The 25,156-nt window shown below is 34.9% G+C and overlaps 3 protein-coding genes, 1 non-coding gene and 1 pseudogene across 5 annotated transcripts; 3 read left to right on the forward strand and 2 right to left on the reverse strand.

Annotated features, from left to right (window-relative positions):
- Positions 1–141: 141 nt before the first annotated feature.
- Positions 142–213, forward strand: TRNAG-UCC. The gene has a single exon. It is a non-coding gene; the product is annotated as a tRNA-Gly (tRNA).
- LOC18043975 lies at positions 177–2,651 on the reverse strand. The gene is made up of 5 exons (XM_006438896.2): positions 2,216–2,651; positions 1,467–1,544; positions 1,144–1,243; positions 809–951; positions 177–535 (listed from the first exon to the last, which is right to left on the reverse strand). The coding sequence occupies exons 1-5, from the start codon at positions 2,519–2,521 to the stop codon at positions 320–322; spliced, it is 843 nt and encodes a 280-aa protein (XP_006438959.1). The 5' UTR covers positions 2,522–2,651; the 3' UTR covers positions 177–319.
- A 324-nt stretch (positions 2,652–2,975) lies between these two features.
- On the reverse strand, positions 2,976–6,070 carry LOC18043976 (annotated as a pseudogene).
- A 5,787-nt stretch (positions 6,071–11,857) lies between these two features.
- LOC18043977 (tetraketide alpha-pyrone reductase 1) lies at positions 11,858–14,186 on the forward strand. The gene is made up of 6 exons (XM_024186439.1): positions 11,858–12,023; positions 12,530–12,696; positions 12,929–13,120; positions 13,323–13,485; positions 13,604–13,787; positions 13,866–14,186. The coding sequence occupies exons 1-6, from the start codon at positions 11,906–11,908 to the stop codon at positions 14,005–14,007; spliced, it is 966 nt and encodes a 321-aa protein (XP_024042207.1). The 5' UTR covers positions 11,858–11,905; the 3' UTR covers positions 14,008–14,186.
- A 1,918-nt stretch (positions 14,187–16,104) lies between these two features.
- On the forward strand, positions 16,105–22,949 carry LOC18043978 (tetraketide alpha-pyrone reductase 1). 2 transcript variants are annotated; one of them, XM_024185771.1, is made up of 12 exons: positions 16,105–16,290; positions 17,506–17,672; positions 17,793–17,984; positions 18,061–18,223; positions 18,326–18,511; positions 18,616–18,701; positions 20,587–20,713; positions 21,428–21,594; positions 21,718–21,909; positions 22,011–22,173; positions 22,306–22,489; positions 22,595–22,949. In XM_024185771.1, the coding sequence occupies exons 1-12, from the start codon at positions 16,161–16,163 to the stop codon at positions 22,728–22,730; spliced, it is 1,893 nt and encodes a 630-aa protein (XP_024041539.1). In that variant the 5' UTR covers positions 16,105–16,160; the 3' UTR covers positions 22,731–22,949. The 2 variants fall into 2 exon arrangements, with proteins under 2 accessions (XP_024041539.1, XP_006438962.2); XM_006438899.2 differs by lacking the exons at positions 20,587–20,713; positions 21,428–21,594; positions 21,718–21,909; ... (1 more) ...; positions 22,306–22,489; positions 22,595–22,949 and having other exon boundaries at positions 18,326–18,509; positions 18,620–19,088.
- The last annotated feature ends 2,207 nt before the right edge of the window (positions 22,950–25,156 follow it).

Here is a 25,156-nt window from a genome sequence, read left to right on the forward strand (position 1 = left end):
GTCGCAAATATAGACCAGCAAGAAAGGAAGACCACACAAACATGGAGGATTACTCACGCAGATAGAGAGAGAGATCATTTGGGGCCCGCGCACTTTTAATATATATATATATATATATATAGATAGCCATATTAACAATCAGCGTTTGTAGTCCAACGGTTAGGATAATTGCCTTCCAAGCAATAGACCCGGGTTCGACTCCCGGCAAACGCAATTTTGTATTTCAGAATATTCTATTTCTGGCTCTATTTTTGTTTGTTTGTTCGTTCGCAATTTCACATGCTATAACTTTATTACATTATGCAAATAGTTGACATCTCTATTCTGCTTCTGGCTTGTGTAGTTGATGAAGGATGTACAAAGAAGCAGAAGACAAGAATATACATACGGAATAACTTAGCAGATCCATGCCAGTGGCTATGGTCACCATCTTGCTCCTTTCAAACATCTTCACTAAAAGAATCATGACAATGACATGCCCCACTTTCGTCTTCAGTTCATCAAGTGAGCTGATTTTCATCCATTTTGGCCTCTCCTGTGAATCAATAAGAATCGTTAATTCGGTAAGTTTGAGCAGTGTAATTGGGACAGCTGGAAAATAGTGATATGTGTCAGAATGAACAGTTTGTCAAGAAGCATATGTTTCAAGGCCAAATAAATGATTTGTGAGTTGTGATCAGTACATTATGGAGAACTGTATCGGCATTGACAGGTAAGCATTTAAGATACAGAAACTGATATATAACTTTTCACGAGATGCTAAAAGTTGATTTTTAATTGATTTTTAATCGAAGGGAATAAAAAATACCTTCAAAGAGAACATTCCGAACAAGGAAGATCCTTTGAGCGCTCGATCAACATTAGGAGCCACATTGGGAGGGACATTACTGATAAATAATCCATATAATCCCATCCCAAATATCAGCATGACAGTCCCAGCAAGATAAACATCTGCATGGAGAATAAAATTTTTCAATCAGTTAATAAAAACATTCATTTGGAGATACTACACTTGTAAAGTAGTACAACTTTTTTCAAATTGTTGTCACTAATGAATTTTGATATGATTAACACGTGAGAAGTACCCTCACAGATATTTTGACAAGATAAAAAGGGGTTTTCAAATGGACTCGAGATTCTCACCAATAGCTTCAACCAATCGAAGAACCATCTTGCCCGTGTGAACCCCTTTGACACAGCTTGTCCAGTAAACTTTGTATGCATCGACAATATAAATACAACCCTGCATTGATCAGTAGTGGTCAGCCTATGTGTCTATGACCGACAGAATGATATAAAATTCTTGCTCTATTTGCAGTTATATCAGGTCATCTTAACTAAGCAACTATATTTCATTGCAAAACTCTAATAAATTATTTTCAGTTCTTCAAATGATAAGCATTATAGCTTTTTTTTCTCCCCTTTGGTTGAACATGAGAAGCTCAATATTGAAGACAAGAACTCACATTTAGAAAGCACAGCAATGAACCAGCCAATGAACCTCCAACAGCCAGAAGAGCCAAGAAGCGGAAGTCAAAAATTAGCTGCACAATGATGGAAAAGCAAAAATATTATTTTATGACAGTAGATTAAAGTTGAAAGAAGTATCTTATAGATATAACCGAAGCACGCAATTAGTCGACTTGACTCAAAAAACATGATCACGTCCACCTCCTGCCTAATGTGAATGGCTTAAAAAAAAAAAAAATCTCAAGCATGCTCAAGAATAAGACATGGATAGATTGTCTGCCCAATGACCTCCTAATCTCTATGACAGAATACTCATGCAAAACATAGCTCTAATGCATATATTTTTTCATGAATCAAAGGAAATTATTCACCACTCTGCAATCTGTCAAATATCAGATGCAAAAGTTATTAACGCCCTGAAGAGGTATGATATGCCAAATTTTCTAGATTGATCATCCCAGTACTTCTTAATTTCAAACAACCTATCCAAAATTACCAAAATTTCCCCGAATTTTCTCAATCCCACCGGTAAACTCTATCTGGGTCAATTACGAAACATACATAATATATAAATATATTCGAAATTCTTACATGTTGAGAAGCGATCAACTACTTAAAGCTCATAATTCACGAATAAAAAATGAAACACAGGAAAAAAAAAAGGGAAAAAAACAAGGAAAACCCACCTATATCACATAAACAAAGCAGTAAATCAAGCAAAGCAAACTAAAAAAATATGGTTTACCCTTTCAATGTTCGACTCAATGGACCTGAAGAACCCAAGAGGTGAGTCGCCAGCTGGGTTCGCCCGCGCATATTTGAAGCTTGGATCGTGCTGTCGAGAGGACTCGGCAAAGGGTTTCGATGGCGGAGTTCTAGAGCTTACAGCGGTTTCATTATTCGAAGACGCTGTAGCTGGAGTTGATGGTGATGATTCAGACGGGCTAAGTGAAGCAAATAGACGCGAATGACTTCGGCCGTTGATTAAACGGCGACCGATTGGTACCGATGCAGAGACGGGAGTTGAGAATATTGAAGCGAAGAGAGCCATGGAAGAGAAAGAGATATTATTGATATATTATTTTATTAATTCCCCATTGAGTTGAGATGTGGTAGTTGTTTATTGGCGGTAGCGGTTAATAACGGTAATCTGCCAAGGGAGTTGAGTTCACGCTCGCGCGAGTAAGGTGGCTCGCGTGGATAACAACTCTTCCGACATCAAAAATTGAATTATGAATTCTGTGTGTTTAAAAAGAAAATGACAAATTGTGTTACCGATGGTCATTGGATTAAATAATCAAAATAAACATTAATTTTCAATTAAAAATGTGATTTTCTGATGAGATGCGTAAATTGTTTGTACAATAAATTCAGAATCATTTCACAAATTCAAAGATTTACACACAAATGGAGTAATTAAGAATTGATTCTTATGGTATAAACTTCAAAGAAAATTAAACGACTTATAAAAAACGATCCATGCGAATAGATGGATTGCCTGGACATTATGACAATCTATCAACAATTTTGTCCACAAATTTAAAGTAAGCATCACTACAAGGTTTTTTGATTGAAAAAATGAACTTGGGAACAATAATTCCAGCTGCAAATCCCAAGCCAAGACTGAAGTAAAACCATTTGTCAATGAATTCATCTTCATTATCATCTTCAACGACATTCCCTCCTTTATCTGATTCATCATCTTGACACTTCACAGGAAGTGGATCTCCACAGAGACCAGGATTCCCAGCAAAAGATGATGCATCAAAAGTAGTCATGTGACCCTCGAAAGGGATCTTGCCCGAGAGCTGATTCCTCGATAAGTTTATATAACCCAGAAATGATAGTGAAGACAGGCTTGAAGGAATTCCACCTGAGAGATTATTGCTTGAGAGGTCAAGAGATGCCAGTTGATGCAAACCTGAAATATTTTCAGGAATTTGGCCACCGATGTGGTTTCTTGATAAGTTCAGGACCACCAAGCGTACAAGTTTTGTTAACTGTGTGGGAAAGTCTCCATGTAAATTGTTTCCGGAGATGTCTATGCTGGTGACAAGTGAAAGAGTCTTGGTGTATCTTTGCTGCTGCCCTTTTATGTTGATAACCAAGTTTTCTTCATAGTAAATCCCTCTGTATCTTCCAAAGAGAAGGTATTTGACTATATTTTGAACGTGAGCCATGGCCTTAAGATCACCCAAGCTTCCAGGAATGCTGCCTGTCAAATTGTTTTCTGCCAGGTCTAGCACTTGCAGTGAACTTAAATTTGAAAGCTTGGAGGGAATTTCTCCAGAAAACGCATTTGACCTTAAGCTAAGAATCCTGAGGCCTACAAAGCCATCTCCAAGCAATGATGGAATGTTACCCGAAAAGCTGTTGTTTCCAAGATCTAAGGTTTCCATACTTGTTAAGTTCTGAAAAGATGATGGGAGGTTTCCTGTGAGTTTGTTGTTGTTTAGGTGCAAAGATTGAAGCTGAGTTAATTGACCCAGTGATGCTGGTATCACCCCTGACAAACTGCTATAACTGAGGTCCAGAACTTTCAGGAAAGTACAATTCCCTATGCTAGAAGGAATGCTTCCAGAAATACTGTTCCTGGAAAGATCAATGACTTGATGCAATTGCATTTCTCCAATAGAGCCTGGAATTTCTCCTGTCAACCGGTTACCTGACACAGAGAGAAAGATCAAGTTTGGCATGGATCCACTTATGTTTTGTGGGATTGGACCTGAGAAGTGATTGTTGGAAAGGTCTAGTAACTCAATCTCGACAATAGGAAGAGGAATGGGTCCTTCAAGAAGGTTGGATCTGAAATCAACATCTGCAAATGGAGCTATATTTAAACGATTGGGTACCTGACCTTGTAGTTGATTCAAAGAAACATTTAGCAATGACAAATTGCTAGAAATATCCCAAAACCAGTTGGGTATGGGACCTGAGATGCTAGCATTTGAAAAATCAAGAAAAGAGACCTCCTGTTGAGTTTTAATCCAAGAAGGAAACGAGGGACCTAATTGGCACGAACGCAAATTAAGACTTTGGACCTGGAATGGAGGGATCCAACTGGAACTGATATTCAAAATGAAGGAATTTGAAGACAATCCCAAGATTTTCAGTTTACTTAACCTTGAAAAATGGATTTCTGAGATTATACCAGTTAAAGAATTTGAAGAAACATCCAAGACAGACAACTCAGGAAGACTTCCCAGAGTTTCGGGGAGAGTTCCGTTTAGTTGATTCCCTGGAAGATTCGAGTTAGTAAGGTTCTTCAGATTTCCCAGAGAAGCAGGGATGGGACCTTGAAGTAAATTATAACTCAGAGTGAGTTCAACAAGATTTTCAAGTCGACTCAACCACTCAGGCAATTTTCCCTTCAAATGGTTGTTGCCTAATCTCATGGATATCAAACTAGGCAGAGGACTATTAGAAGAAACACAGAGGTCGGTCCCTTGTAGGATTTCAGGCAAGCTACCAGTCAAGTTATTGCCAGACAAATCAAATTCTTTTAAGTAGCAGAGTCTAGCAATGGAGCTTGGAATGCCACCCTCAACTTTCTTATCAAACAGATCAAAATTTGTGAGAGAGGTCATGTTCGCTACGGAAGAAGGGAGTTTGCCGTGTAATTTGTTTGAAGCGAAGTTGAGGATTTGTATCTTTTTCCAGCTTCCACGGAACAATTGAGAGCAACTTGCCGAAAGATTATTGTTCCCAGCAAGACTCAAGTACTGCAGACTAGGTAGCTCACCGAAGCCTATTGGAATTCTTCCATATAGATCACAATCACTCAAGTCAACGTAAACAAGTGTACTAATATTGACAAGCCAGTTGGGGAACAAAGAATTGAAGTGATTGAGACTGAGGTCTAGAACGGCAGGGGAAGTCAAATTAACAGGAGTAATAGATGTGATGGACCCGGTAAGGCCACAAACCGAAAGATGCAACTCGGTTAAATTAGGAAGGTTTTTCAGAATCCCAAGCCATTCAGATCCTACCAATGAAAGGTCAACGCGATTCATTGCAAGATGCTTTAGAGAAACAAGACCAGTTAACCAGTCTAGACTGTCAGCACTTAAAGCAAAAAGTTCAGCAGAAACATCAAAATATTGCAGTCTATGTAAATTTCCCAAACTTGAAGGAACAACACCTGTAAAACCAGCTTCTGACAGTTTTAGATACTGCAAATTTTCCAATGATCCCAAGAATTCAGGAATTGGTATATCATTAAATGTGTTGAAATTCAAGTCTAAATATTCCAAAAAGACTTGAGTTTTATCAATGAAGGTCTAAGCTCCCCACTTAAGTTCCAGAATCCATACCTGCCGGAAGAATCAGAGTTAACTACATGATACGGGTTGCCAAGGTTGATGGCAACAATAGCTCCGGTATCACCATCACAGCCAATTCCATGCCATTGACAGCAGTTGCTTCCTTTCCATGACGCTAGCCGGCTTTCAGGATCTTCAAGGCCGTTTTTGAAGTCAATGAGAGCATCTAAATCATTCTCAGAACAATTTGAGAAGCGGGATGCACCATAACTAGCATAGTCACTTGTTATGGCACATAACATTGTTAACATCAATCCAAGAACTGACAATCTCCCCATGTTAGGCACTCTCAAGGTTCAATTTTCTCAAACCAAGGACCAGCTCAATATCTTTATATATGTAAATTATGTCTTCATATCCTTGAATTTCCAAGAAATTTTGATTATGTTACATACAACTATACAAGTCAAAGGTTGCTTTCCTAAAATGAAAATCTTCAAAATACTTCCTAAATTATTGAAAATCTTCAATTTCATCTTTATTTTTGTTCAAAAAATGAGGGAAAAATGGAGATGGAAGGGTTAATAAAAATTTTGTTGTTTGCTTAAGAAAAATTGTGGTAAGTTGAGGTTTACAATAATTTGAAAATATTTTAAAAATTTTATTTTATAGGGGATAATGCGAAATTAACACAAAGGGAATGATTTTTTTTTTTTTTTGAAAAAGAAGGAAGAAATAATTTACAAACAAACCAAGTCAAAAGAAGTGCTCATGTTTTTTAGATTAGACTTGATAAGGTTGTGCATATATATTACATAAATGGAGAAGTTGATGTCCAGTTGACCGTTGAAAATTGTTGGTAATTAATCTTATTTAATCGAAATATTCCACATCTTGATCAGTGTACAAACAAAAGAGATTTATAAACTAAGAAAAAAAAAAGGTTTCTAAAAAGTCAAGCGAACAATTTGGTTTAAAATTACATGCCAGGCCCAGGCGCCGGCCGTCAATTTGGTCTTAATAGCAAATAGCACGAAACTAAAATATTTTACATGTTATTTTCGATACAAATTTAATTAAGGCTTAATGATATATTCTGTGTAACAAAAATTAAACTATGAAAACAACCTAAAATGCCATATAATATTTCCTTGCGTAGAGGAGGAGAAAAGGAATAAGGTGGTATGTATAACAGGCGCTTCAGGTTTCATAGCTTCATGGCTTGTCAATCTTTTACTCCAACGTGCTTACATTGTTAAAGCTACTGTTCGAGAACCAAGCCAGCATGTAGTCTCCGTTTAGAAGTTCTTTTGATTGTTATGAATATGATAAATCTAGTATGGGGAGGGGAAAGGAGGGGACTAACATCCTCGTACCCATCCTCAACGTTTTGCATATGTCTTCATTCTCTGTCTATTCCCGTCAGCATTGCTTGAGGGGATCTCCGCCCTCTCCCCGAGTAATAACAGGGGATTCCTGAGGGTTCCCGACCCCCAAATAATTGATATATTTTTAGTTTTCGAATTTAATTTAATTATATTAACCTAAAAATATATGAAATAAAATGAGAGTGATTGTAAATGAACCCTATTTCATTCTACTCCTTCAAAATTTTGGTATGCATATTATTCAAATAATGATTTTCAAAACAAAATTCAAAAAATATGATTTTTATAAAATATTGACGTGATTGTTGTCCATGAGTAATGATACTTGTTGATCACCAACTATGGCGCAACAAAACTGCATGTGTGGCTGCTAGTGGACATTGCGATGAGTTAGGCTACTCAGCCATTGACAACGCGACGTACTACTGGGCTATAATGGGATGAAGACGAGTTGGGTGCTTGTTACTACGCGAATAATTTGGAAATGATAAGCAAGACTGTGAGAGAGTGATTTACGATTTGATTTGTGAGTTATGCCTTATGTGATTGTGTGCTTTTGGTTGTAGCTAAGTCCAAATTATATTAAATATTTTATATTGTAGCTAATATTTATATTATTTGTATAAATATTTTGATTTTTTTAAACCAATATTATTATTTTACAAGCAAAATTCATTATTTATTCACTTATAATTCTAAAAAAATAAAAATAAAATTAAAAATTAAAATAGGAAAATGGGGAGGGGATGAAGATTCCACTTCATCCATGTCCTTTTCCCGAATAAGTAATTGGGTAAAAAATCGCCCCATCTCATTTTCAAATAAAAAATTGGGTATAAAATCGTCTCATTACCCTCCTCAAATGGGAAAAATCTCCAAGGGTCCCCATCCACATGGAATTTCTGCCTTCTCTAATCTGTTTGCTTTTCTTTTCAACTTGAGTCACTATTGATTGTTAAACTTAAAGTGCCCACATTGACGAGCTTACTAGTTCTGGCTATTTATAAATTTCGCAGATGATCCCAAAACAAAATTCCTTCATGCATTCAATGGAGCTAAGGACAGGCTTCGTTTGCTCAAGACAAATTTTGTTGGAAGAAACATCTATTTATTCTGCAGTTGATGGATGTGTAGGCGTTTTCCATACAGCATCCCGAGCTCTTATTTCAACTATTGACCCACAGGTTTACTTTTCCCATACCCCTTTTTTGTTTTTCTTTATCTCCTTGGAAAATATAGAATTAAATAATTGGTAGAGCTAATAACGTTAAGGTTATGAGGATTCTGCGGGAACATTATCCGACATTGCACCTTGCTAGAAAGTATGTTTCAGTTGTATTGTCCAAATTTTTGCGTGTTCTTTAATCTAGCATGTCAGATTTAATCTACCAAGTTTCTAAGGAAAGAGCACAAACTTTGGGGATTACCTTTGTGGCTTGGGAGCTGAGTCTTAAAGACACCATTGAAAGCTTGAAGGAAACGGGGCTTCCTCCATTTCTGACCAATCCTACTGCAACAGGTAGAAATTGTTTCTGATCCTTATCAATAATTCAAGTGAGGGGACAATTGAATAACAAAAAAATAGCTGTCATAAAATGGCCGCATAAAATTGCGCAACGAATCTTGGGTGAAATTTATTATAATTAAGAAAACACATTGCATTACTGTCACGTTTTGCCTTTCTTGAAATTCCAAAAAATATTAAAGAAACTAGAGAGGTCTAACGCCACGCTCATTATACATGCGAGTGTTTTATTGATCCTATTAATATTATTATTTTAAATTAAAGGTCAAATAATGAAGTGGAATGTGGAGCTCCGAAGTGTTCAAAGCCCAAACTTATCCTTTGACACGAGAATGAGTGAAGAAGGGGAGGTGCTGTGTGTAACAGGAGCTGCAGGTTATAGCTAGCTTCATCTGCCGTGAAGCCTTTACTTCCACGTGGTTACAGAGTCAATGCAGCTGTTGGTGACCCAAGTCGGTCTCTTTCCCTCCTTCCCACTTCTGTTATTTTGTCAATTTTGCAAGTGCTAATTCTGGGTTTTGGTAATTCTTTAGTTTTGGCTGCTCTTGCCTTTCCGTTGTGGTTTATAATTGTTAAAAAGGAAAAAAAAGTAAAGGCTGCGGGTTTGATTATGAAATATAAAAAAGGCTGGCAAACGAATGTAGTTAGCCGGTAAACGGATAAGCAAAGCTTAGAGCTTATACAATCGGCCTTGCTCACCCGACCTTGGCTGGCCTATGACCACTGATTGGGTGCAAGCGGCGCTCCTTCCTTTGTTCATCCTTGTTGTTTCGCACTTTGTTTGCGGCATTTCTTGGGTACGAGCGAGCTGCTTCCATTGTTTGCCTCGCTATCGAAGTGAGTTTGATTAAGATCAATGGCCAAGGCAGTCGATAAAATTTTAAATTCTTACTTGATTTTGATAGAAAGGAGCATCCCTCTGAGAATATCATGAGATCGTTCTTGCGTTTGCTATTCAGTTCATAAAACACCTCAATTAAATTCTTTTGGACTGAATACGGTCATTAATTAATACGGCTGCTGCTATAAATTGACAATATAATTTTTAGAGTCAGTTCTATAAATTAATCAACACTCAGGACTTTTCACTTTTACAAAAGGGTCCAATCTTCATGTTGAAATCCAAGAAGTAGCATCCAATCACATAAGCTACCTGAGATGAACTCTGTTTACTGGTTCTGTTCATGTATGTGACAGAAGATCCTAAGACAGATCATTTACGTGAACTTGATGGAGCTAAGGAAAGGCTTCTTTTGTTAAAGGCAAACTTGTTGGAAGAAGGATCTTTTGATTCTGCTGTTGATGGATGTGAAGGTGTTTTCCATACAGCTTGTCCTTCATTTATTTCGACAAATGACCCATAGGTTCGTTCCTTTCTTATAGCAAAATCTTAAATTTTCGGTGGAGATGATTATGAAACTCATAAATGGTAATATGATGCAACCACCATTGAGGATTATTAGAATAAATTTGTAACTTCTGACACCTCCCTACTCACACTGTGACCGTGTTGAAAGATTTTGATAAGTTGTTGTTTATAGTTTTCCGACTGCAGAAGTTCCCACAGCTACTGGCAGATTTGCTGTTGTTGGTAGAGTAGCACATGATTACGAGGTTCTGAAGATTTTGCACGAAGATTAACCTTCTTTGCACCTTCCAGGAAAGTAAGTTTCAGTTAAAACTGAGGATGCACAGTTTTTAGCATAGGAGAAAATAAGAAATTTATTAAGAGTTTGATTTCAGAAAACTATAACTATGTTTACTCATCTCAGATTTGAAGATGACAAGTTTGAGCCAACATACCAGGTTTAAAAGAAGAGAGCAAGAAGTTTGGGAATCAACTTCATGCCTTGGGAGGTGGGTGTTAAAGAGACTGTTGAAAGCTTCAAGGAGAAGGGATTCCATAACCTTTGAATGATGCAGACAAGAAATGCAAAGCATTAAAAATGAAATTGTATCTCTAATTGTTATCGTTGATTCTATTCAGGAACCATTGAATGATTAATATGATCTATATTTTCAACATCATGGAATTATGGACCGAACAGCTCATTGTAAGATAAGCTCAATGCTGATTCATTAACTCAAACTCATAATTCATTCGTGCTATGAAAGGCTTGCATATAGCTCAATGAACAAATAAAAATAAAAGATGTCTTGCAAATAAGTTTGAAGTTTAATAATCTGCCAAATCTACCTCCTCAACAGATCTAGTACATAAGCGGAGCGGAAGTGGATAGATTTTTTCGAAGTGGATAGATTGGGAAAAAAGAACACCTTGTCAAAAAGGTACTAAAATTAAATATCTTTTTAAAACTGACAAAAGACAAATAAAAATAGATGATGTTGTGTCCAAACATGAGGTTTAAAGAACCCAAATGATAATTTTTTTTTATTAATTTAATAAGACAAGTTCCTCTATTTATAATAAGATAAATGTATTTCTCAAATTAATAAACTTACTTTCTAAATTAACTTAAAAGAGGAAAAATATATCACAATTAAAATGAAAATAAAATATTAAACCACATTACAAGTATTGACTCTAACTAAGATGAAAAGCATCAAATCAAATTTAAGAAATAAAATTCTAAAATCTTCTAGAGCCTTTCTATATTGGGCATGCAACTTAAACCTTTATTTATTTCTTTTTTTAATCATATGGCAACCTAATACTGTTTAGGACGCCACTATTTTTTTTAAGAGAATTATTACTCATGATATTTATACCATATAAATTACTTCTATCAGTTTACATCAATTTTGATATGGTACCGCTCAAATTTTTAATCCTTTCAAATATTCGAAGGATGCTTAACTCTCATCCTGGGAGAAAGACTGACTTCACTCAAACTCTGAGACTCTAAAAAAAAAAAAAAATTAAACCCCTACAATACATCTGCGGGTGTTCAAACCACTTCACTGGCTCTAGCCACTATTTTAAAAGAGAGACTTGTGTGAAATTGTCTCGTGACCTCAATATGCTTAAATAGTAAGACATTTTAATAATGCTTTGCATGTGGAGATTTTATTAGTTCTTGAAACTAATAATATGAGATTTATTAAATTTAATATTAAAAATATCATTGAGTCCGACAAGAACACTTACCATTCAATCACATGACAAATCACCATCACGCTGAGCTAGTGGGAGTGCAGGACAGCACCACAAAAAAAATTTCCCTTTAAAGAACGTTGCATACGTGTCATTTTATCCTCCTTCAAATGTAATAGGAGAACAATTTCACAAAAGAGAGCCGATGAGTGGAGAAGGAAAGGTAGTGTGTGTAACAGGAGCTTCAGGTTTCATAGCTTCATGGCTGGTGAAGCTTCTACTTCAACGAAGTTACACTGTGAAAGCTACTGTGCGTGACCCAAGTCAGTTTCTCTCTCTCGATAGCTTCAGTTTTTCCAAATTTTGATGATGTTGTATCTTTTCATGTTCTTGTTCTGGGTTTAATTAGTAGTTCTTTTGTTTGCTATGATTAATTAATTTGGTTGGTCTTGTTCTTGGTTCACTTTATAAGCCTCGGCCCCCACAACAAGCTCAATCAAGAGAGGTCTATGAGTTTGATTTGCAGTAAAAAAATTCCAATATCAAGCTTTTCGCCAAAGCTATCAACAGTAGTATTTATCAAATTTTTACTTGTTTCAAGAAACAGTAGCATCCTTTTTAGAAAAATACAAGATCGAACACCTTCATTAAAAAAAAAAGGAAAAATGAAAATAAAGGTTTGGATGGTGATGAGAAATCTCACCAGTGAACACCAATCCTTTCCCGTATCTGCAGGTGCAAAGATCTTCCACAGCCAGCCGAGCTAGCCCCAAGGGGGCTACTAAGACACAACACTTAAGTTTACTAGTTCTACTCATATGTTCTGCAGATAATCATAATGCAGAACACTTACTTACACTCGATGGAGCTGAGGAAAGGCTTCATTTGTTCAAGGCAAATTTGCTGGAAGACGGATCTTTTGACTCTGCTGTTGATGGATGTGAAGGCGTTTTCCATACCGCATCCCCTGTAGTTGTTTCTGCCAATGATCCACAGGTGTTTTTCCCATGACCTTCATTTCTGTTATTCCCCCCACGATCCCCCCCCCCCCCCCCCAACACACACACACACACAATTTCGTGTGATGTATCAAAATAAACAGTTCCAAAATCAACCAATCTTGTGACTAATTAACTGGATAGTTGCTCATTTGTTTTATCTTCATCAGTATGTCTTTTTATTGATTTCAGTCAACACAAAGTTTCAAGTATGAATGAATCAATTTCAGGCAGAGATAATTGACCCTGCAGTGAAGGGAACGCTTAATGTTCTTAGATCATGTGCAAGAGTTGATTCTATCAAGAGAGTTGTTGTGACTTCTTCAATTGTTTCAACTTTATTCACTGGAACTCCTCTCACCCCAGATGTGATAGTCGATGAGATGTGGTTTTCAGATTTAGATGTGTGCAAGGAGTTGAAGGTGTGTCAACTAGTGTTCTGATTACTAAACATTTTTATGTCTCTTGCAAGACGTGTTGTCTTCCTGCAACATGTTTTGCACCTCCTTGGACCTTGGCTTGGCTTGTTGCATCTGTATTATCAACAACATTATCGTAGAAGATGGTTTACGCGTTATCTTTTTATTCATCATTATTGGGTAATTAGTTCTGATTTTCTTCCAGCACTGGTATGCAATTTCGAAGACTTTAGCTGAACAGGCTGCTTGGAAATTTGCAGAAGAGAATGGGATTGACTTGGTTACAATACATCCAGGACTAGTACTTGGCCCTCTCTTACAGCCAAATCTTAATTTATCGGTGGAGGTGATTCTCAAACTCATACAAGGTATTATTCAGGAACCATTAAGAATTACAAAAAATCAGTATGTAACTTGTGATGCATCTCTACACAAATCGTACGTTTTATACGATATTATTAAGTTGTTGAAGTTTCCCGAATGCAGGTTCTCCAATTTACCCCAGTCCTTACCGGCTGGTTGATGTTAGAGATGTCGCACATGCGCATATTCAAGCTCTTGAGGTACCCATGGCTAATGGCAGATATATGATGGTCGGAAGAGTAACACATGACAACGAGGTTGTCAATTTTTTGTGCCAAAATTACCCTGCTATGCACCTTCCTGAAAAGTATGTTACAGTAATATTGATTCTGAAGTGCTGTTTCCAATTACATAAGGAAATTTCTGAATGGTTTTCTTTCCTTAGATCTGAAGATTACAAGTATGAGCCAACATACCATGTTTCTCAGGAGAGAGCAAAAAGTTTGGGCATTAACTTCATGCCTTGGGAGCTGAGTGTTAAGGACACTATTGAAAGCTTGAAGGAGAAGGGCTTCCTCCATTTCTAGCAACAGCAGCAAAGGGGAAGCAATCAGATATTTTTGTACAAGTTTGTTTGGTGTGTCGGTAGTCGTTAAAAGTTATGTTGCATCAACAAATGAACTATTTTGATTAAACTTTGGCCTCAGAGGCTCAAATCTTCGTTCAATTTACTGCAGTTCTATTCATGTATTTTAATTGAGCAATCGCCTACTTGCTATTCCCTCAATTGAAATACAACGAAAACAAATTAATGCGGCCACACTTGTTTCCTAATAAAATGAAATAGGCCATAAAAGCTTACTTTTCATTTGGTACGAATTCTGAAGAGAAGATGGTGCGTGCAACTGCAGCTGCAGGTTTCATACCTTCACTCCATGGCTTGACCTTTTAATTATAATTTTAAAAGCTTTTTTATTTTTCGGTTTTCTAACACGTAACCGCACACAGTTTTTTTGCTGTTTTTTATTTTTGGAAATTAGAAACAAAAAACGGAAAATGAAAAACCACCACTCACACACATTTTGTTGTTTTCAACTTAGTAGTTTTATGTATATTTAGTTGAAATTATCACTTTTAATTTGTATTTCAACAGTTGGGATACTGCATGTACCATCCATTAATCGAATTTGTATAAATAATTTAAAAATTAAGATGCTACTTAGAGAACAGGAGGAGGGAAACAGACTTATGTCATATGCTCATCCTCTCAAAGCATTATTATCTCTGCTCTCCGTTTGTCAAAATTGTCGGCTTGTATAAAATAATGACAAAAACAAAATCCACGTAATAGACGTGAATCAAAATGAGACTTTATCTTCGATTTTATATCATGCAATTGTCAACTTCTCTGCAAATACATATGAAAAAGGGTCAAAGAGAAGAATTGTGTTAGACGAAACAAGTGGGGCCATCATGCAACAATCATTTTGCGGCGACACTGATATCACGTTGAATTTTTTTTATTAAATTATTTAATATCCGAAAATTATATTGGGTTCGGACTAATTTAGATTCGAACCGGATAAAATCATTAGAGTGGCAAAAAATTTTAACATATAAGCACTAATTTAAAAATTATTTATTATTTTCTCTCTTGTTGTCCATGGTTTAATTTTAATCTTTTTTTCTTTTTTCTCCTCTACATTTCTCTTTTTAATAATATTTCTTCTTCTCTCTCGCTCTTTTTTTTTAATAGAATTTCAAAGATAATTTATATTTTTGAATTTTCAAAGACAATAAGAGGGTTTTATCAAAATAATAATAATAATGAGAGGAGTTTATAATAAATCAATCAATTAGATTTGATCTTTTGTTGGCTGTGGTTAGTCTTCTATTTTTAAGTTGATTTTGCTACACTGGTTAAGTGGCGGTGTCTCAAAAATAGTAAGCTAATTTGGCCAATTTTGGACACAATTAATTGATTTAATGATCAATTTTTTCCACTAGCCATAATTTTTTTTTAATTTTTATTGAATATAAAGAATGAAGATTCAATGTTTATCTCTTTCTTCATCCCAATTATCCTAAGGTTTTAAAGATCTTATGCCACTTATCCTTTAGTGTTAATATATGATTACAATTTAACTATCTTTATTCTTAATTTGTTAACCACCAATTACTTAATGAATTTTTCTTTGGAAAAGATTAGATCATTATAGAATCTTAATCCATCTCACCTATTTAAATCACAAAGCTTCAATCATCAACATTAGAAAGAAAATCTTGTTAAAAACTCATTAGAATTTAACTATCCTTATTTGAATTTGATTGAAGATGTACAAACACTAAAACAACTTACTCATCTTAAAATGTATTATTATGATTAAAAGTTTAAACCATAAATTAGTTATTTTGTTACTTTTTTTAGATTTTAACCGATTAGAAAAACTTTGCTTTATTTGTTTCTATCTCTTATGCCAAAAACAAAAATTCATTTTAATTCATAAAATTCAAATAAACAGAGTTATTAGAAACCTCTAGATGAATTTATAATTGGTTATTATTATTTAAGAAAATGCAACCAAAAAAAAAAATGCATGGAGCCCACTACCACCGCACTCGACGCAATTGGATAATAAAGACATCGAAGAAACAAAATGATCAATAAAATGGGTGGCCTATGAATTATCGCCATGAAAGCTTAAACTCTGTGCTGAGTTTTACGTTGAGAGAAAGAGAGATGATGATGAGTGGAGAAGGAGAAGGGAAGGTGGTGTGCGTAACAGGAGCTTCAGGTTTCATAGCTTCATGGCTTGTCAAGCTTTTACTTCAACGTGGTTACACCGTCAACGCCACCGTTCGTGACCCAAGTCGGTCCCTTTCTCTCTCTGTTTCTCAATAACTTATTATGTTTTTATTTAATTATCCATTTTTTTTTTATGTTAAAGTTTGGAACTTTCCTAAATTTTTTTCTGGTCTTTGTTGTTATCTGATTGGTATGTAATGTTTTGAGTTTTGCTATATTTGTAATTTGTAACTGTTGCTTCTGCTCTTTCACTTTAAAAGTAAGTATTTGGTTAAACACTCACTCGTGAGTTACGAGTTGGGACTTGGCTGTCTTCTGTTTCACACTCGTCCTTTAGCTTTAACTCCTTAATCAACACTCAAACGACTTATCAGTTACCAATGAGACTTTGACCAGTGGGAGAGTTCTTGCACTTGCAAATTGCAATAGTGAGAGTAAAGGTTTGAGCGTTTATAAAAGTATTATGAGGGTTTGTTTCAGTCATCCTTTAATTATCAAATAATTGAGAGGAGCTGCACGGATTTCATCCCAATTCTCGTAAATCAAAAGCACTTTCCTTCAACTATTTAGTCTTTCAACATTATAAGTCTGGCTAATTTTAATTTTCAATTATTCTAATGATCTTTTATCTAGTGTGAATATCTCTAATTTTATCGTGTATTCATGTTTGCTCTTTGTGTTGCATTATATGAATATTTTTGCTATTATCAAAAGATTTTAAGAACAGATTAAGTGATAACCTTTTTGTGTACATTGAAAAAGATATTTTTTATTGTATTACCTTGTTTTCAACACATGAAATCCGATCAAGGAGTCCTCAATGAGGACAATTGTGATAAAATAAATTTCTTATCAATGAATCTTATAGTTGTGATGTTTCAAAATTGCATTATATTTTAAATAAAGTGCTAATCAGGTGTATGTGCTACTACACACCCCTTATGAAGCACAAATATGTGCATGGCAAGCTGCCAAGCTCCCACTTGGGGGTTTTCGGGTCCACAACACAGCTTCCCAAATAGGAGCTTGGCACATGTGTAGTCTCACACCTGATCATATTTGATTTTAAATGTGCCTTAAATCGATCGAAATCCTAACTATGTCCCTATATGTCTCCAACATCTAGGAGTAAATTTCTGAGCTATATGTATCAACAATACCAGTAGACCTTAGATTACACTATATTGGTAGATGCTGAACCCCCCCCCCCCCCCCCCCCAACCCAAAAAAAAAGAGAGAAAAAAATTACTAGTTTATGTGTAAAACCCACAACCCGCAGATAGTCCTAGAACAAAACACTTTGGAGAACTTGAAGGGACTAAGGAAAGGCTTCATTTATTCAAGGCAAACTTGTTGGAAGAAGGAACTTTCGATTCTGCTGTTGATGGATGTGTTGGTGTTTTCCATGTAGCATCCCCTGTTGTTCTTTCGAGCAATAACCCACAGGTTTATAATCTCAATTACTTTCCATTAATTTAACTTTCATTAAATATGATTAAATTTTGATATTACAGTTCAAAAGAACTCTGTATGATAACTGCTTGGAACTTTCTTTCCATAATTCAGGCAGATATAGTTGAAACTGCTGTAAAGGGAACACTTAATGTTCTTAGATCTTGTGCAAAAGTGCATTCAATCAAGAGAGTAGTCTTAACCTCTTCCACGGCTGCAATGACACAAAATGGAAATCCTACGACCCCTGATGTAGTAATTGATGAAACTTGGTTTTCAAGTTCAGTTTTTTGCAAAGAGAATAAGGTGTGTAAATGTTTTAACTCACCTGTAGGATCGCAGCAAGATATTTACCTGTTAATCTACTTTAATTTTCTTTCAGAAGTGGTATCCTCTTGCAAAGACCTTAGCTGAAGAGGCTGCTTGGAAATTTGCAAGAGAGAATGGCATTGATTTGGTTGCAATAAATCCAGGAATAGTGATTGGTCCTTTCTTTCATCCAATCCTTAACTTTGGTGCAGACGTGATTCTGAACCTCATAAATGGTAATATTCAGCTACAATAGAGAAGTATGAATATCATTGATCATGCTCTTTCACACAATTTTATAAGTTTATTACAAAGAGGTTGAGGTTTTCTCAATGCAGGTGCTCAATCCTTCCCGAGCCCCTACAGATTCGTTGATATTAGAGATGTAGCATATGCACAAATTCAAGCTCTTGAGGTTCCTACAGCTAACGGAAGATATTTGTTAGTTGGAAGCGTGGTCCAGCTTTATGATATTCTAAAGTTTCTGCATGAACATTATCCTACTCTGCTGGTTGCTGGAAAGTATGTATCAGCAGCACTGTGTTTTTCGGTTGGCTTTTCATATAAGTTTTTTCTTTTGAAGAGTTTGCTTTTTCTAAGTACATAAAATAATATCTGTTTACTGATGGCAGATTTGATGCGAAGTATGAGCCCACATGCAAAGTTTCTCAAGAAAGAGCAAAAAGTTTAGGCATCAATTTTACGCCTTGGGAGGTTGGTGTTAGGGATACTGTTGAAAGCTTGAAGGAGAAGGGTTTCCTTAGTAGTTGAATGATGCAAAGTATTGAGAGTAGTTGCGTATTTGGTTTCTTTCGCCACCTCTAAAAAATTTGAACTTCTATTACTTTTTCAGCTGTGTTCAAATGATTGATAATCCACCCGATACAGCAATCATTGCAAAATCATATCATGCAAGACGTGACCAGGTGTTCATCAAGCTGTCCACAAGATCCTGGACTATTTATAGGAAATATTATTATTATACAATAGTGTGGCACATTTGAAAGCAAACAATTTGCTTTCATAGTAATATCTGCCAGTTTTATGATGATAAACTGCTGCATAATGTCAAGCTATGAGAGCCTAGTATAGTTAAGAAGATTCTAATTTGTAAATGTGTCGAGATAAATAATCTTCCTCCTTAGCACATCTAGAGCAAATCTAAAGCATTGTCTTAAAAGGTGAGAATTTAAGTGGTTTTGAAGACCTTCCGAAAACGAAATCATGGATATTTTACAAGCATGACAGTGCAATTAATGAAATTTTTGTTAAAAGACCCTAATTCAGGTTTTAAAAAAAAATACCTCATCACCTGAATGGCCTGCGACATCTTGCTTCGGCTTCTGTGTCTGTATATCCCGTACCTGAATTACATTAGTTTTGCCCCAGTGTCTGAGTTTTTCAAAATGCATGAGTTCAAACATTCCCCTGCCCTATAGAATTGCTAATGTTAGAGATTTCATATATGCGCACATTCAAGCTCAGCTCCTGAGATTCCTGCAGCTAATTGCAGATGCATTTTAGCGTTATTAAGTTCTGAAGATTTTGCGTGAATATTGCCCTTCTTTGAACCTCAGGAATAGTATGTTTCAGTAGCAGTGTTCATTTTAACTTGGCTTATTTATTTGATAACTTGTTCTTTAAGTAAAAGAAAACCATGTGTTTGTTCATGGGCCATGGCAGATTTTAAGATGCAAATATAAGCCAATAAGCCAGTCTCTAAGGAGAAAGCGAAATGCAATTGGGTGAAGTTTGTTATGTTTGTTTTGCCGGCAGGAATGAGATTGCAATGAGCAAATTGCAACTAAATAAGACAGAAACAATGTTAAACCTTCGTTAATTTACGAGCAAAAAGCAATTGGGAAATTACTCATTAAAAAAATCATCAGGGCCGCTCTGACAATTTAAAATAAAAAAAAAAAGAAGGAAAACTAAGGGGATGCTAGTCGGGATGCTTAAAAAATTAAATAGACAATGAAATGACCATGAACATGTCAAAGTATTTGGCTGCAGCTTCTAGAAGCTACATTTAGAAGTGTTGATGTAGCAAATGTTGAAGGGTTAGGCGCCAAGGAAGAAAAAGAAGGAAGAATGAAGAAGATGTTGCAAAAGTTGATCTTGACAAATAATGGTTGGAACGCCAAAATGAAAGGAAGAAAAAGGTTTTGAAGAAGTCACGAGAAGAATAAAGAAAATATTAAAACAATAGCCGATTTTGGCTATATAAAGGAAGCTCCCATCTTTAGTTTTTGCATCCCAATCCTTGGTTTCTCTTCTTCATTCAGAGATTGTTTGTTTGGGGTGTATTTGAGAATTAGGTAAGAAAAAATTATTTTTAAAAGAGTGATTGTAATAATTTTTCACATAATAAATATTTTTTTTCTAATTATCTTATGACAACGACCGTAATTTTTTTTTTAATTTAAATTTTTTTACGTAAATTTTGTATTATTTAATTTTTCTTATTAATTTATTACTTAATAAACTTCTTGGAGAAATCTTAGAAGGATACTCAATTTCCTAACAGAACATAAGCCATAAAATGCTCAAACTTTGCCTTGACTTTTCTTTCGGCACAAATTCACAGTAAGAGAAAGAGATGATGAGTGGAGAAGGAGAAGAGAAGGTGGTTTGTGTAACTGGAGCTTCAGGTTTCGTAGCTTCATGGCTTGTCAAGCTTTTACTTCAACGGGGTTACACTGTCAAAGCCACTGTTCGTGACCCAAGTCAGTATCTCTTTCTCACAGCAGTTTTCTTTTCTTTTTTCCTTTTTTCTTTTTTCTTTTTTCTTTTTTCTGTTTTTTAACTCTCTTTATCTATCCATGGAGTCGGAGATTTGTCACGTGGTGCATCTGACCCAACAAGATTTTTTCTTCTGTTCATGATTTTTGAGGATCTAATAAAATTTGGCGTTCTTAATATTTGATGGTGAAGATTTATTTGCTGTTATTTTTCTCTTTAAGCCTTTAAGGCATCATTTTTAAGAATGGAAGAGTTTTCAAATTACTCTTCAGGATATTCTATCATCTAATTAATGAATATTACCACATTTAAAGATTAAGATGCTACTTAAAAAATGTAGCATTTGTCCTTCCTAAATTTTATTTTTAGCAGTGGACTGTTAGGCTTCTTATAAATTTGAAGCAGAGCAACTAAATAATTGGTAGACACCCACTTGATGGCTAATATTTACCGACCACCCAACCACTTATAATTGACAACAGTGAAGAGAATATCATTTCTATTAGTTCGTTTTTTCCTTGTGTTTGTATATTTATTTATGTTCTCCCTCAGAATTAAGGCCGTTGATAATTTTGAATTATAAATGACTGTAATTAATTCTCCTGGCACTCAAAATATTTTCCACTTTCAGAAATAGATTCAATATACTGGTAAACCTCATTGGACGTACGAGTTCTGATATTATATGTACCCCATAGATAGCCCCAAGACAGAACACTTGCGGGAACTTGATGGAGCAACGGAAAGGCTCCATTTATTCAAGGCAAACTTGTTGGAAGAAGGATCTTTTGATTCAGCAGTTGATGGATGTGATGGTGTTTTCCATACAGCATCCCCTGTGATTTTCTCGAGCGATAACCCTCAGGTTTTTCTCATTAAGTTAAAACATTTGTTTTAGCTTTCCTGCAATATAATTGATGGTACAGTTCAATGCAATTGTCTCTGTCCGTATGATAGCTGCTTTCAAATTCTCTTGCAATATTTTCAGGCAGATATTGTTGATCCAGCAGTCATGGGAACACTTAATGTTCTTAGATCATGTGCAAAAGTCCATTCAATCAAGAGAGTAGTCTTAACCTCTTCTATTGGTGCAATGTTACTAAATGAAACTCCTATGACCCCTGATGTCGTAATTGATGAAACCTGGTTTTCAAATCCAGTTCTTTGCAAGGAGAATAAAGTGTGTAAATTGAATTTTACGATTTCTTAGTATTTACGTCATGCTGTTAGATTTCTTTAAATTTTCTTTTCTTCTCTCTTTACCCATTAGCTTTCTTTCAGGAGTGGTATTCTCTTGCAAAGACCTTAGCTGAAGAGGCTGCTTGGAAGTTTGCAAAAGAGAATGGCATTGATTTGGTTGCAATACATCCAGGAACAGTGATTGGTCCTTTCTTTCAGCCAATCCTTAATTTTGGTGCAGAGGTGATTCTGAACCTCATAAATGGTAATATATATTCAGCTGCCATACAGGACAGGATTATGATTTATGAATAATGGTTGATATTTTCTCTTCCCACACCATTTGGTTTTTAACAAGTCAATTACAAAGGCTGAGGTTTTAATTTTGAATGATCAGGTGATCAATCCTTCGCTTTCCCTTACATATTTGTTGAAATTAGAGATGTTGTGTATGCACATATTCGAGCTCTTGAGGTTCCCAAGGCTAGTGGCAGATATTTGTTAGCTGGAAGTGTAGCACAGCATTCTGATATTCTCAAGTTTCTGCGTGAACATTATCCTACACTGCTGCGTTCTGGGAAGTATGTTCAGTAGCATTATATTCATAACTATTATAACTTACAAGTATGCCTTTTTCCCAGTAACATAAACATAAGACAAAACGTATATCTGTTTACTAATGGCAGATTGGAAGAGAAGTACCAGCCAACAATTAAGGTTTCTCAAGAGAGAGCAAAAAGTTTAGGCATCAATTTTACGCCTTGGGAGGTTGGAGTTAGGGGCTGTATTGAAAGCTTAATGGAGAAGGGCTTCCTTTCCTGAATTTGCTGCTGAATGATGCAAAGCATTTGCCAATTGCCACTGGAAATAAATGTATTCATGCACCACCTATTCTGAACACCTCATATATTTTCAGCTGCATGTGTGTATTGGCTTATAGCTAATTTACATACACCCTTTATTCGTGTTTATATTACTGAGAGGCTTGTTAACTATTTGTGCACTAAGATGGATTTTAGTTACAATACATAATTATTTTGACCGGGCTAGTATAATAATAAAGTTTTATTTAATATAATAATTTTTTATTTATAATTATATCTTGAATGTTTGTTAAGAATAATAATAATAAACTTAATCAAACAAGATTGAAAATGTTAGGAGTCCTGATATTTGAATCTCAATTTGACTCTCAAAATTATGTGTTTTAGACAATAAACATAATAATTTGTAAAATTATAATTCTATCATCTAGTAGATGAATATTATATTAGTTGAGAGAGTCAAGTTATCATAACAAGCAAAACCAAGATTAAAATGAGTCAAATTTATTTTTAAATAAAGGATAAGGCCTGGTAAAACACAAGGATGACTAAACTATACCCTTTCCATAGAGATTGAAAAAATAACATTTAACCATCTTCTCCATTTTACAATGCTTTATCGCTTGAACAAGAGTAATTGGATGGAAAACTTCAGGGAACAAAACAAGAAAAGAATCATTAAAAGATAAAAGCCAAGTCTTACGTGTAAGATTCCACAATCTCTTCTTCATATTTAGTATGCAATTCTTCCAAAAACCGACACAAGTAACATTGCCACTAGGGATGGCAAAAATCCCAACGGGGACGGGTATCTTCGGGGATTTTTCCTATTCGGGGAGGATATGTGGATAATTTCATACCCAATTTCTTATTCGGGGAAGGAACGGGGAAATTTTTTTACCCAATTTTTTATTCGGGGAGGGGACGGGGATGAGGTGGAATCCCCATCCCCTACCCATTTCCCCATTTTAATTTTTAATTTAATTTTTATTTTTTAAAATTACTAGTAAATAAATAATAAAATTTAAATTATAAAATTATAAGTATTGGTAAAAATAAAAAATATCAAAATATTTATATTATTAAACTTTTAGGCCTAATTAACTAATTAAAGTCCTAAATTTTTATTTATGACATTAAAAAGACCAGACAGATTCTATTAGCCCAAAACTTTTGTTTTAATTTTAATATTCATTAAATATTTTAAACTTAAATCTATTTTTTATTTATTTTTCGATGTTATAATTGCCCACAACAAATCACACTTTTAATATCTAATCTAATCTAATATTTGCTCTTGATTTGCTTCGACTTAACTATTGTGCTGTAAAGGGAATAGTCCACATTTATAAAGTGCCCACGCCACCATTGAAAAGTTAATTTTGAATCTAAATTTGATTTTATTTGTAACAATTTTGTATTAGATTATTTATTTGTTCATGATAATTTGTATCCCTTGTATGTTGCGTTACTTACTAATTTAATGTATGTGACTTTTGTAATGGATATTAATATAAGATATATTCGAACTTTACTTTTATTTGAATTTTTTTATTTTAATATGATTAACTCAAAATCGAAAATAAAAAAATATATTAATTATTCGGGGATCGGGGACCCTCGAGGATCTCCCGTTATTATTCGGGGAGAGGATGAAGATTCTCTTAAATAATTTTAACGGGAATGGAGAGGAAACGGGAACATATATAAAATATTAAAGATGAATACGGAGAGATTGGTCTCCTCCCCTCCCCATTGCCATCCCTAACTGCCACTACTAAGTTGTAAAGTCCCAACTTTAGTCCAGAAACGCACATAGCAACACATCTAAGTTGTAAAGTCCAAATATAAAAAGTTGATTTGTTGTCGTACAAGAAAGTCTTGCAGTGCACAGTCATCACCAATTTTATTTTATAAATCAAGAGTTTCAGTTTCTTAGTCAATGAAAAAATATTTAACTTTTTTTTTAAGTCTGTTATACACAGATATTACTGACATTATATTAAATATTATAATTAATATTTATAATCATATTATATAATTAGGACTACCATTATACATTGACACACTGAAGTATATGCCTAAATATTTTAAACATTTTCTAATATTTGAGGTTTAAATCTCTTCTAATATTTGAGAGGTGTCTGCTCCACTCACATTTTTTAAAGAAGTGACTATTTTTACTTAATTAATTAATAATTGAGAAAGAATAAAAATTAACCTTCATAATATTTTTATAAAGGCTCGAACTCTTACAGTCAATATTATAAGTGTAAAACTTCTTTCATTGGACGAAAGGTGAACCGGTGAAAAAACACTTGACTTGATTGTCAGTTAGTTTGTCATTTTTTTCAAGAAACAAGTAACTTGATTGTCAGTTAGTTTGTCATTTTTTTCAAGAAACAAGATAAACTCAAAAGAAAA

The sequence above is a fragment of the Citrus clementina genome, unplaced genomic scaffold, assembly GCF_000493195.1.
Source record: "Citrus clementina cultivar Clemenules unplaced genomic scaffold, Citrus_clementina_v1.0 scaffold_4, whole genome shotgun sequence".
Classification (NCBI taxonomy): Eukaryota; Viridiplantae; Streptophyta; class Magnoliopsida; order Sapindales; family Rutaceae; genus Citrus; species Citrus x clementina.

Coding starts and splice junctions, on each gene's coding strand:
- LOC18043977 (XM_024186439.1), top strand. CDS start 11,906: ATGAGTGGAGAAGGAAAGGTAGTGTGTGTAACAGGAGCTTCAGGTTTC. Junction 12,024..12,529: donor AGCTACTGTGCGTGACCCAA/GTCAGTTTCTCT, acceptor TATGTTCTGCAG/ATAATCATAATGCAGAACAC. Junction 13,486..13,603: donor GATTCTCAAACTCATACAAG/GTATTATTCAGG, acceptor TCCCGAATGCAG/GTTCTCCAATTTACCCCAGT.
- LOC18043978 (XM_024185771.1), top strand. CDS start 16,161: ATGATGATGAGTGGAGAAGGAGAAGGGAAGGTGGTGTGCGTAACAGGA. Junction 18,702..20,586: donor TCAATTTTACGCCTTGGGAG/GTTGGTGTTAGG, acceptor TAAGAGAAAGAG/ATGATGAGTGGAGAAGGAGA. Junction 21,910..22,010: donor TTCTTTGCAAGGAGAATAAA/GTGTGTAAATTG, acceptor GCTTTCTTTCAG/GAGTGGTATTCTCTTGCAAA.
- LOC18043975 (XM_006438896.2), bottom strand. CDS start 2,521: ATGGCTCTCTTCGCTTCAATATTCTCAACTCCCGTCTCTGCATCGGTA. Junction 1,244..1,466: donor CATTGCTGTGCTTTCTAAAT/GTGAGTTCTTGT, acceptor TGATCAATGCAG/GGTTGTATTTATATTGTCGA. Junction 952..1,143: donor TCGATTGGTTGAAGCTATTG/GTGAGAATCTCG, acceptor TTCTCCATGCAG/ATGTTTATCTTGCTGGGACT.